Raw genomic sequence first — 14,027 nt, forward strand, 5'->3', positions numbered from 1 at the left:
TGTCTGGAGCACTAGTTTTCGTTATTACTCTGACAGCTGGAAATGCCTTCATCATCACATTTATTTCATGAGCTGAACCATACATAATGCTGAATCTAGACTAATAAGCAGTAAATCTTTAATATTTGGCACCCCTCTCTCTACAAGATTAGTTCGTGAATTGAAAGAGGTTTGCTTTGTAATTAATGATGCACAATTCCTCATAAAGGAAATCTCCACTGTGACTGGCTAAACAATTGAATCTTCCAAATATCAGGAACACCACCTGTCATATGCTAGCAAAAATGTTTGTTATATAGAGAGGGCCAGAGAGTATGGGCAGCTGTATACCTTATTCCTATGCTTCAAGTAATGGTGAATATTTTTTTAAGATCTGTAAGTGGTGACAGCTGAATACCTGTTGGAGTCTAGGCACATAAATAATGCAAAATTATTTCTTCCCAAGATGTCAGATTACAATTAAATCCTGCTGAAAAAATTTAGTTTTCCAAAATATATTTCATATATTTTTAAAAAACAAATACGTCAAGTTAGTGAAGTGTGGTAAACCCACATACTAACTGATGTTTATCTTCTTCATTTGGGTTTCAAAAGTTTTGAGGCTTGCAGTAAGTATTACTAAAATTGGTCATGTGGCTGCTTTAAGTATCAATAAATATCAACACAATCTGTTAAAAAGCTTTAGATCGTAAATACTTTCACATTCATCACTTAATTTTGTTTAATGTTTATCATATGTAAGTTTAAGCAATAATGGACACTTTTTTAATCTCAAAAGATTCTAAAGAAAAAATAATACAGGACAGGATAAAAATTTAGTACATTCAAACAGATTAGTAAAAATATTAAATATTAGGTATTCATTAATAACCTGCATATTTTTATGCCAAAATTATAAATAAAAGTTTATATAATACCACCCTATAATATAATCATAATATAATACTCTACTGTAATATGATATGCCATAGTATATACTATATATCAGGTTACACAAGACTATATACTACAGAGATCAGGTTCTATAATTATACTACAATATTATATAGTATCACTGTCAACTGTACAAAGGAGAAATGTAAAACTGTTTTACTCATTTCTAGGAATACAAGATTTTAAAAGTTTAATTAAACATTACACTAAGACAAAAATATGTGACTAGGTATCTACAGTATTTTATAGGACCAGAGCATATTTTAAAATCGTCTGGCATTTTATCAATTGTCAATAGTTTAAACATTTCTAAGTTTAAAGTATTAAAACTAAGCAGCTAAGAAAATACTATAAGGATGACTCATGCCAGACAGGACAGCCCTGAAAACTAAGGTAAACTAAAGAATTTAATTATCAAACTGTTTCTCATAAAAAAACTAAAACAGGAAAATGATTTTTACATTACCTAACAGAAAAAATGAGTTGAACACTAACCTGTCACATGAGATACTATATTCTTATAGATCACAATGTGCTTTATGGCTTACACATGTACCACCTCGTTCTGGTAATAATGGTGTTACAATTCCCCAAAGGCATTTATTTCTACATACTTATTTTATTTAATATCTCACATAGGTTTGAGATTAAGCAAGAGTTCTATTTAACCTACACATAGTAAACAGGCATATCAATTAGGATAATTAATAAATATTGAACAGATACATCACAAATTACCCCAAAATATCAAATTTTAAATAAAATTATAAACTTTAATCTTAAATGGAATGAGATGAAAATGACTGAGGTGAACTAAAACTTCTTTCTTGAAACCTCCTAGGTTTATTAAGAATGGCCCATCCGTGAAGGCACGCATACCCACCCTTCAGTTTGTGAGACAGAGATGAGAGAGCAGAGGCAGGCCCAGCTACACCATAATTTTTGTAAATGCGCTCACGAGAAGCAAGGTTGCGAGATGGAGATTCTACAGTGGAAAACATTGGCAAAGAAGCAGCACAGATTCAATGGAAAAAAAATTTAGCAGAGAACACAAGCAGAAACAAAGCATTTCAAATGGTATGCGCAACTACTAACTTATCAAAAAGTTTATATTCTGCTAAATTTTCCAGCAAGTTTATTATTTCTCTAAAATTAAAAACTGAATACAAAGATCAAATTAATTAATTTAGGCTAATAACGACAGCGCCAAATGTATTAGCCTAAAAGTTAAATAACATTCATAGCACTGATAAATCAAATTTGAGCATTTCTTTTCAGACTAATATTTCTTTAACTCAGTTTTCTTTAATTTGGTGCTCACTTACTTATAAATGAAAGTTTATAAGTAATTTTTTTTTTTGTAAATAGTGGGAGATAAAGAGATGTTACTTACAGTTTAACCTATTGTCACCTGGTTTTCTGTATGGACACATGACTATAATTTTTCCAGTATGTATCTCAGAATGGACCCAAGTTGACATTTATGGTCAACTACTTTTCTGAGTCCATCCTCAGTAAAAAATGTTAGTGCTAATCCCAATAGTTAATGTTTGTTTTGTCGATCTTATTACTGAGATACCAAATTCTGTTTATAAAAAGTCTCACAACACAAACAAAGCAAAAAAGACTTACAAGTCACTGGAAATGTTAGACACCTTAATGATTCACCATGCAGAAAATGAAGTGCTTAAAATTAAAAAAAATTACTTTTCAAAAAATTAACAGAACCTTTAAAGTGGTCTTTCAAAAGCAGTATGCTAAAAAAAAAATCTCTATCTAAATCTGAAAATAAATCCACTATTTAAAATTTTAACTCATGGCAATGAAAATAAATGTAATCAAGTGAGCTGAAATAAATTCAGGTAATAAGGAGATAACTTTCTTAACATTATTGAAATTAAAAAAATGAATACAACACACACTTTTCTCAAAACAGAAAAAGTAATAGTTGACGGATTCATTATTATGGCCAAGATTAAAGATGAACTATTCGTAAAACCAAGAATCCTGCCATATAAGGTACTGAGTATGTATTATGTGTCAGACATTGTCCTAGGAATCGAGCATAAAATGATGAACAGAAATGAAGTCCCTACTCTTATGGAACTTATCTTCCAGTAAAAGGAGAGAGACAATGAACAAATACACCCTAGATGGAGCGGTGATAAACCTGAGAGTAATAAGCACACAGATTTTGGGTAATACTCCATGCCTGGATAAGACAACTTAGGTAGCAAGGCCTAGAAAAGACCAAAGCCCTGGGACAGTCCTAGGAATACAGAATAGAGGAGGATGTAGAAAAGAGATTGGACATGAACAGCTGAGGTAGGAGACATCCAGCAGGCAAAGGAAGAAGGCGTTTCAAGGAAAAGAGAAAGATCAATCCTGTCAAACACTGACAACAGAGCAAGTAAAATGAAATCTTAGGGGCTCCCCTGGTGGCGCAGTCATTGAGAGTATGCCTGCCGATGCAGGGGACACGGGTTCGTGCCCCGGTCTGGGAAAATCCCACATGCCGCGGAGCGACTAGGCCCGTGAGCCATGGCCATTGAGCCTGCGCGTCCGGAGCCTGTGCTCCGCAACCGGAGAGGCCACAACAGTGAGAGGCCCGCGTACTGCCAAAAAAAAAAAAAAAAAGAAAGAAAAAGAAATCTTAGAACTGACAGTTGAACTTAGCAAAACAAAAGTCAAAAACTGAATACAGCAATTTCTGTGGATAAGGACAACTTCAATTTCAACCCTGTAGTTGGTTCAAGAGAGAATGGTAGGAGTGGATGGAGGGATGGAGACACATGCCAACAAGTCATGTTCCTCTAAGTTAAAGAAATGTTAAAATTTTAATATTTTTGAACATTCTTCTTTTTAAAGTGTGTAAAACTCAAAGGCACCAGGAGCTGCAAAATGAGGTCTTATGCTATTTCAATCTCATATAATACTTACTCTGCAACTCTCACTGAAAATGTCAGTTAGGAGAGTGCCAGCTTTTGATTGGAATTCAAGGACGATTCAAACTGCCAATGTAAGGATACAGTCTCGCAGCTTGGTCACTAAAATCTGTGAAGACTGGGTTTGCAGGAGGACACAGGAGCAGGAAATCAGATACTATCTTAACTAAAAGCACCCGTAACATAAAAGTACAAAACTACATGGACACTTATTAGATAAGATGTTAGAGGTTTAAGGACAAACTCCTGGAAAAAGTTTTGAAGCCAAATCATCCTTGAAGTCTTTCCAGTATGTTACAAAACCTAAAGAGACTGGATTCCTAGGTATGATTCAGAGTGAATAAGATGAAATAAACATCTTTTGAAAGTCTACAAAAGGTTACTGTTAAATGCCTAAGTACAGTAAGCTGTGAATTCACACAACACTTGTTCTAGACATTTAATTTTCACAAGCTCATGTTTAAAATACTTTGAAATAGTTAACTTTTAAAATTTCAATTTAAAAAGGGAAGTAATCCTTAAGAGATACTTTGCTATCTATGCACAGAAGAAAAAACTGATCAACTTTTAGACATCTGATGAGGATTAATCATGCTCCTTTTTACCTTGCTTTATAGATAAAACAATCAATTATTAAATTAATGTCTGTAGAATTTTGATTTTTTTGTCATAATATAGTTAACTAAGGAGAATAATGTTTAAAACAATATAAAAAGCTGGATTTTTTCCTCCAGTATTCATTTGAAGTCAACGTTGTTTGTTTGGTATAAAGTATCCCCTTATTAACAATACGGTTCTTTACATGTCATTTATTCTTTGTTTTCTTTGTTTTAAATCCCGAGTATCAAGTTCCCTGGGGTACTTCATTCAGCCTCTGGTCATAGAAACTCTGAGCTCATTGTAAATTGTATTTAAAAAAATTATTCCCTAGGCTAATGATAATAATAAAACAGTATAACTTTTCTTTTTAATAAGGAAAGCATCCTCATTTCAGTTGGACAAAGACAAACTGTGGTTTTGCTGTATCAGGACCTTGACCTTGTTATTGGGACAATACACTGGAAGAATCAAGGCACCTGTCACCATCTGGTGGCAGTACACAAAAGTGCAGTTCTGAGATTTAGAAAGGGGCGTATACTCTTTCAGGTTTGAGTCAACAATGAAGTAATGATCTTCTTCATCCATTCATCTGTTGATGGCACTTAGGTTGCTTCCATACCTTGGCAATTATAAACAATGCTGCTATGAACACTGGAGTGTGTGTATCTTTTCAAGTAAGTGTTTTCATTTTCTTCGGATTATACCCAGTGAATGTGCATTTAAAGCTGTCAGTCCGGGCAGCTGCTGGCTAGAGGACGTAATTATCATCACTATCACCTTATTCTCAATCCTCCAAAACATCAATAGACAGACGTGGGAATAATACTTACACTTAATTGTACTTATTTCTTATCTGCATGTTGTTTGGCTGCTCACATCTTTTGGCCAGGGTGAAGGTATAGTTTATATATTGTCTCCTCAATAACCAATAAACTAGTTTTTTATATTTTTAGAAATAAATAGTTTTAAAAGAAGTAATTTCCAGAATATCTGAATTATAAGTTAAGCTTAACCATTTACTGCCTGTGTTAAGAGTCTATTTGTCAAAATATCTGTAGTACTATTCAGAGAAGAATGCAAATGTACAATTACCAGGGTTTAAATTGAGTGAAGAAAGTCAGAAACACTGTTCCTGCTGTTCTACTGTAAACTTGACAAAATGTTATTATCATTGTTTGTGAAGGATCTATAGAATTAGGTTTCTTTCTATATCTTAAAAAATATATACACACATAAATGTAGATATGTATAAGCACTAACAGAATGTGGAATCCTACTAAATGTATCAGAAGAAAAAGAGCTTAAGACACAGAATAGGAACTAAAATTTACTTATATAAATGTTAGTATACTAAATGAATTATAAAAGAATGACAGCTAGAACAAAATTTCCAACTTAAGGCTAAAATAGAAATAAGCTTTTCACTAGAATATAACATTCATCCATATGATACAAATGCGGAATGGAAGATGGATGAAAATCTGTAATGATGTATTTTCAAACTGTCAGTCAACAATGCCATCTTCAGTTATGGAAATGCTAAGCATGCTTCCCACATTCGAATTATATTACAGCTTACTGGAGGCGAAGTTACCCAACCGAACTCATTTTTTCTTAAAATCTGCTTTTAATTCTGTGTATTGGCATTAGGTAAGCATATAATCTTTCAAAACAAAGACAGAAAACTGGACGCCATTCTAGACTGGCTCCTTCAACTGTGATTAGCAAGTCCTGTACAATTTTACTGCCTACGTGTTTCTAAGCTTGCCCCTTCTTCTATACGTCCACTGTAATTTACCTTAGTATAAGCCCTACTCAGCTCTTCTCTGGAATCCCTGCCTCTAACGCTCTCCCTTTCTCCAGAACCGTTTTCATAATATTTTTAGTTATCTTTCACAAATGTAAGACTGAGCATATCATTATTTTTGTTTAAAATTCTGCAGAACTATATATGCCTCCATCTGCTCCCTCCATTTTACTCACTTTACTCACAGGATAAAGTCTAAACTACTAAGAGTGGCTTACAAGACCCTTCATGATGTGGCCCCGCCCTCTCTAGTGTAAGAAACTGCCACTAGGACACTAACACTCTAAGCTACAAACACGTGAAGTTTCTCAAGTGAATCATGTTTCCTAACATAAGCAAATGAGTTGATTCATTTGAAGTGGTTAAAATGGTGCCTGTTATGTGGTAAATGACTGCCATGTGTTAGCAATTACCATTTCATATCTCTGTTTCCTCAAACCACCAACACTTGCCCCATGCTAACTCTGAGCTGATGATGGCTTCCTATTTTACTGAGAAAATAAACAAAACAAAAAACAAATGGACAACATTCTCAAGCTGCTAACACTACACACTCTTTCCTCTCCTGTTATGATGGATCACCTATTTCTGCTCCTACTTGGCCAACGTTTCCCCTTTGCACTACATCCCATCCCCTCTCCCACGGATGAATACTGTTCCAGCAATCCTCCCCTCTCTCCTGCACTGGCAATTTTCCTCTCTATTGGATCATTCTCATTAAAAAACAACCCTGATGTTACCTTTTCCCCATTAAAAACCAAACCAAACAAAAATCTCTCTAGATCTCACATCCTCTGCCTTGGTTTCACTTTATGTGTTTTCCTTCCCTTTACAGTAAAACTTGACAAATTTATCTATAACAACTGTCTCCCCCCTTTCTCTTGAACCCACTCTAATGGAGCTTTGGCATCTCATCCGACTAGAGTTCCTCTCATCAAGATAATCAGTGACCTCCACATTGCTAAATCCAATGGTCCATTCTCAATCCTCACTTTACCTGACCCATCAGCAACATCTGATACACCTTGTCACTATTTCCTTGAAATACTTTCTTCATTTGGCTTCTAGAAACACCACACTGACTCGGTTTTCCTCCTATTTCTATGGCCACTTGTCAGTCTCTTTTGCTGATTTCTCCTCCTCTCTCCCATGTCTAAACCCTGAAGTGCCCCAGCGCTCAGTCTTTAGGCATCTTCTCTTTTCTCCCTATACCTACTTTCCTGCTGCTTTAATCCACCCTTAGGGCAACTCTCAAATTATTCTGCTATAAGCCAGTGAACTCCCAACTTATGTGTCCTGCACAGACAGTTCCCATGAACTCCAGGGTCTTACATCGATCTCAACTTGATATCTCCACTGGACTTAAAAGGAACCTCAAACTTAACATATCTGATCATTTGCAAACACGGTGACAATTATTCCTATCCTTGTACCATGCCCCTTTGCAGCAACTCTAATCAAGAAGTGAAGTCTATTTCTCCATCCTTGAACATAAGTGTCCTGCTTTGACCAACAGAGTATGGCATATGTGATGCTGTGTCAGTGTCAAGCCTAAGCCTCAAAAGACTGTGCATGTTTTTGTTTTCGCAGAATCCTGCAATGTCCATGCAAACAAACCCAGGTTAGCCCACTGAATGACAAGAGATATTTGGCCTAGTCACCCTTTTCATGCCAGCCAGTCCCCAATGAAAAAAATACCTGGCTGACCTACAGATGCATGAAGGATCCCAGGCAAGATCACAACAACTACCCAGCTGAACCCAGCCTACTCTGCTAACCCACAGAACTGTGAGTGAAAGAGTGCTTGTTTGAAGTCATTAACTTTTGGGGTGGTTTGCTATGCAACAGTAGCTTACCAATATAATGTCCAAAATTAAGCCTTTGTTATTGCCCCCCAGACCTAGTTCTACAGTCCCCATATTAAATGGAAATTACATTCTTCCAAATGCCTATGCAAAAATCTTAGATTTGCCCTCCACTGTTTTGGTATTCTCATTGCTTATTCAATCTTTAGGCAAATCCTATATCAAAATATATCCAGTATTCCGTGATTTAATACCATCTCTTAGGCTACTCTGGTAAAGCTACCATCATATCTCACCTGGATTACTATGAAAGCCTCCCAAACTGGACTCCTTGCATGACCAGTACTTACTTAGAAGAGTGCCTGACATGTAGATGGTGGTCAATAAATATTTTTGAGTCAATGGATCCCCAAAACTTGGCTCATGCTATTCTTAGAGAGGAAATACACCTGTAATCTCCTTCCACACCCCCAATGCTGCCTGATAAATTCCTATGAGTCCTTCAACACTCTGATTAGGGGCCATCTCTTTATGTAATGCCTTCTCTAACCTTTCCTAGCTGAGTCAGCAGCTTTTTCTCCTATGTTTCCAATGCATCCTGTGAATATTGCTCCTGCAGACTTAAAATAATACCATCATTTTTTTCAACATGGCTGCCTTCCTCAGTATTTCAAACGCCCTTCAAGATCAGTGATAATATTTTCTTTACTTTATTGCTCCCTATAGCCTAGCATAGACTAGATATTTAACAAACGCAGGTAAATAAATGATGGAAGAATAAATGACCCATCTGAAGAAAAATGGTAATAAGGGGTGGAATAAATTTAGTAGCCAATAAGGAGATGGGAGCAAAGGGAGAGACAAAAGGTCAGATCTGGTCAGGAGAAAGCAAACAGATGCACTCGGGCACACTGTCTTATAAACAACAGCAGCGTTCTCTGTGGTCTAAATTCCTAGGATGAAGTGAGGGCTGATGAAGAGGGAAAGGAACATGGGTCAAAGCTTTCCTACCACAGAGAAGATGGAGACACTGAGTCAAGATAAATTCTGGCCCATGACTGAAATGACAAGGATTTGTAGGGATGCTAGAGATGTTAGAGCCCAAATCGAAATAAATATATTGGCCATTGTGACAGATGCTATCGGTTCAAGTATGAAAAATTTTACTGCACTTGACTATTTGATTTTACGAAATCTTTGTTGATATCATCCTTTAATTTTCCTTAATAAAAATTATAAAGAGGAAAAGGGTCTGAGAAATCAGCTTAGTGTCACAAAACTAACCGGAGGGAGAACAGAGATTAAAACAAAGGTCTCCTTCCCAAGTCAAGGGCTCCATCCACGCCACAGCTCACACCAGGCAAACAAATAAGTAGACAGATTCTGGGCTGGGATTATAATCCAGGATAAAAATGAAGTCTAAGTCTTAGGAAAAAACCTGGCTTTTATACTGATATTCATACTAACATCTGAATGTGGTGTTACCATATGAAGAATTAATCTCAAAGCAAATAATGAAGTTAAGCTGTGAAAATGTACTGAGGAGTAGCTAGGAAACCTCATTTGTGCCTCCACAGAGAATAAACTGTTCTCTCTGAGACTGTGATTTCCTCCACTTTTCCTTGAAGCATGAGAGATGTTAAATGTTTGCATCAAAAGGCAATATCAATATCAACAGATAATGTTTATTAGGCACCTCATTTTATGGATGAGGTAAAAAGGGCTCAGATGCATCAAGTAACTTAAGTGGCTGGAAAGGAAATCTGAGCTTAACATCTTTCCATCACTATATCTTTATAAGCTAAGTAAGTAAATACAGTGCTTTAGTATATGTTAGTATTCTTGAACACAAACCAATATGCATACAGATACTCAGGTGGACTCTTTAGTCACATTTAGCAAAAGTTTTGTCTCATTTGAGAATGTGATTATGGGTATAACAGAAAAACTCGTTGCAAAGTAACCTAGAGCTCTCATATCTGGGCTTGAAAGTACGACATACTTTGATATATATATTATATGTTACATATTTAAAATCTCTGGGAGAATCGTCAACTGTCTTAATGTTCTATTTACCATTTTTTTTCTACAAAAAAAAAGCAAATTATTTAGCTCCCTGAACAGTAGCTAAAAAATGTTTATATTAAACACAGTCATGTGAAATACATTTTTTCAGTTGGAGGATCTTTCGTAAAATTCCATCAGTATAAACTCAGGATTATTAGATATCACATCATCACATTATAGTTAAATTTAATTACTACTGAAGTATTCTTCCTCTATTTTGAAGATGTACTCTGAGTAAAGACAGGAATATCAATCATAAGATAACAAGAAATACATGATCTTAAACTCATAGTTTACACTGAAGAAATGATCATCTTAGGCATTTACAGTCAATAAATACTCCCTGAATGCTTATGATGTGTAAGATATTGTCAGAGGATATGGGACAAATAAAATGATGCTTTCAAAAGAAATGAGGAAAGATAATGAAAATACAGAATGTAATATTCTTAAAAGAAAGCGGGCACCTATATCATTCCCCACCTCAGTCCACTAGAAATTTACTGCCAAATTGCTTACCAATTCTAAAACCTACATAAATACTTCTGAAATAAAAAAGTAACTTATGGAACAGTAAAGGAAAAGTTTATATACACACCTCTCTTCTCTCTCATGCCTTTGCACACATATAAATATGTTAAGACAAGGAAAATGTGTGATTTTTATTTCTATAATTATTCTATTTCACTAGAACAACAGGTGAAGTAATTTGTATGTATATATGTATGTGTGCATGTATAAAATAATTTTGCAACTTAAAAAAATTACCAATTGAATTTAATGTGCCAGATTACTTTCAATTCCAAAGATTAATTTTAAAAAACCCTACGCTTCAGGGGAATAAAAAAACTAAAAAATACTGATTAATAATGCTCATAAAGCTGACATGGGGAGCAGTTTATGTATGTCCCTACTTTATGTATGTCATCTACTTAGCTGGGAACTTGAGTTACAGTATTTAGGAAACCTTCTCCTTTTAAACCGTGCTACATTCTTAAACTATGAAGGGGAAAATAACCAATCCAAACAAAGCTAATACTCTGGATCCTAGAACCAAATGGAAACAGAAATTTAAAAACTATATATTAAAGAGCAAATTTTTACATTATTTATTAATAGGCAAAGCTAGATATTTAAAAACATGGCCTCCTTTGTAGTCAGGAGAACTGGGCTCATGTTCTGACTTTACCATTTACTATGTATATTTCTAGGGCATATCATTTATCCTCTTTAAGCCTCTGTTTCCTTAACTGTAAAATGGAGACATTATCTCAAATGAGGATGTACTAAAGTGCTCAAGGACAGTAGTAAGTACATAGTGGTGACTTATCAGAATAAGCAAGAACTAGTAAATACAGTCTTCTATACATAATATTTTATTCAATATTTTAGAATCACAAAAGTGTAAGACAAAAATGATTCTCATTTTACTAATTAGTAAAGGGAAGTTCAGTATAAATAAGCCATCTTCTAAAGCAAGATGAAATGCTAGTGTGATGGATGGCAGTGAAATTCAGGAAAGAATATCTTACTCAGGTAGTTTTAACTTTGCCATATTTAATTTTCCTATGATGTAATCACTACAATTCTAATATATCTATAAAACATTAAACTATTTTTAGATTCCATACTTGTTTTTAGTTGTGCTAAAGATTAAGCCTTCTGGTTTCTGGAATTGGGTAGTCAAACTTCAGTGATATTCTGCTGAGAATAAGAAGTCTGTATCACTGGAGTACATGCAGGTAATGATTCAGAAAACTGGTAATTTTGAGACATTTCTAGGCCATGATTTCAAATTTGCTCCAAGATGGTGGTAAAGGAAGTGGTGGTACTGATAACACTTAGACACAATATGAACAAAATTATACCGACACAATGTCAGTTAGAAACCTATTATCCTTTAAAAGAGGCAAATCTGATTTTCTTATGGTCTTTACATTTTGTTTTACAATATTTTATTAAGTAATTTGGTAAAATGAAAACAGTAATTATACTTTTTTTAGAGAAGTTTTCGAGAAGACTTGCAATAACCCTTTAGGTAAAACAAAATGGTTCTTATTCCTTAGTTCTCCTGTCTGCTGCCACTATGACATTATCAGGGTAATTTTATATTTAATATGAATTTTCTGCCTGGTTATGATGGTTTTTTCCCTTTTATTTCCTTGTCCTTACTTTTAAAACTGCCTGCAACCTGGGTACATCTAAATGTAAAGTGTCTGTCACTCCATTAAATGGGGAAACTGAGCCTTCACTTCTCTTTCATTCTTCTATAATGCTTATCAAGGAAGAAAAAACTATTTCACACACATGACACTATTATGTTTCCTTGAAATTCTTCTTTTAAGAGACATTAAAGTGAATATTACACATGAACAGAGATGATTAGCTAGAAATTGATACTACTTATATCTACAAACTAATTTCGTTAATTGAATTTGCCTAATGTATAGTGCAAACCTAAAAAAGTTTATACTCTTATATACTCTTTTCTGAAGATAGGTAATAATATCATAATGAATAACATCATTTGCTAACTATACACTACCCTGGTTCCTAATAAAAACTAAACCAGCTGGCATTCTCTTAAGTAATCCTAATAATAGCTATAAAAGTATTTTTGTAGAAAAATAACTTAGATCTAAGTGTGGATGTATTTTATTAAAGTAAAGCAAAGAGGTCATGCATTTGAATTCAAACAAATGGGTGTACAAGCTGAGACTTCCAAAAACTCTCTCAATTCAGTGAGTGTGTTTATATACTGTAGAGCCAATATGTGAACTGAAGGCCAAGAAGAGCATATTGTTGTCATACTAGGAGGTTTGAGAAGTTTATGGGGAAGCCTCAGGAACTTATTAAGAAAAAAGAAGACTCAGGTAAATGTAATTTGTTTTGGGTCTGTTTTCCAGATCAGTATGAATTACTATCATGGATAAAGGGCTAGAATAATCCTAGAAGGCAGAACTGGAATCAACTGATTGGTTTAACTTATTAAGAACAAGAACAAGAAGAAGAACAACAACAACAACAACAAAAAGCAAGAGAAGAAACAACAATGTGAGAACATTTGGAAACCTAAGTTGCTATACATTTCACAGACACCAAATTCACTTAAAAGAAACAAACAAACCTGCCCAGTACAGCCTCTCCTCCACCCACTGGTATAGTGAAATAGGTTCATTCTCTTGGGGCATCTCTAAGTAACAAAAATTCAGTGTAAAACAATGAAAGTTATCCTTATAACTGATGCTTACCATAGTCGTGCATATTATAAAAATTTTTTTTAAATCAATGTTTTCTTAATATATTTTATAGTATGATTTGCTTATTCTGGAATTAGAATAGAAAACATAAAAGTCATATTTTAATAACTACACTTAATAAAAAAATGTGATTAAAAACAAATGTCTTAGCTGCAGAATGTCTTAGGTCAGAATAGCTTAAGTGCTTCAAAAATGTGGGAAGGGATAACGTCCTCATTAAATAAAACCAGTTAGGTGAGTTGATAAATAATTAGTAACTGATAAACAACTCAGAACAAAGCTTCAGAAATGGTTTGATGAGGCAGGTAAGGCTGACAAGACTTACTCTGAAGCTGAGGCTGCTGGAAGGAAAGGGGCTGTCCGAACACAAATGGGCTGTGGACTAGGGAAGAGGGAGGTTTTGCAGCTTGATCAAAGATGGAAGGAGCTGGGAGATTGGGCCGTGACTGAATGGAATTCAATATGGCACTCAGTTGGTCACCTGCAGTGGGCAAAACAGTCAAAACTACAACTTGTTATTAATTAACATCCAAAATGGCAAAGTAAATGGTGCTTTATGACATTCAGATAAAGTTCAACACTAAATAAAACAATGCCAATTCAGAACTGT

The 14,027-nt window shown here is 34.7% G+C and overlaps 1 protein-coding gene across 6 annotated transcripts in view; it reads right to left on the minus strand.

Annotated features, from left to right (window-relative positions):
- The window catches only part of MYCBP2 (MYC binding protein 2), a 269,886-nt gene that overhangs the window by 49,178 nt on the left and 206,681 nt on the right, over positions 1–14,027 (minus strand). For 4 of the 6 annotated variants that reach the window (XM_060080239.1, XM_060080242.1, XM_060080238.1 and 1 more), the window contains one exon: positions 13,743–13,922. The exons of 1 other annotated variant lie outside the window; for it this stretch is intronic. In XM_060080239.1, coding sequence (XP_059936222.1) covers positions 13,743–13,922 — 180 coding nt within the window. The remainder of the gene's footprint in view (positions 1–13,742; positions 13,923–14,027) is intronic. One more of the 6 variants, XM_060080240.1, reaches the window with a different exon arrangement.

This window comes from Mesoplodon densirostris, chromosome 17, assembly GCF_025265405.1.
Source record: "Mesoplodon densirostris isolate mMesDen1 chromosome 17, mMesDen1 primary haplotype, whole genome shotgun sequence".
In the NCBI taxonomy this organism is placed as follows: Eukaryota; Metazoa; Chordata; class Mammalia; order Artiodactyla; family Ziphiidae; genus Mesoplodon; species Mesoplodon densirostris.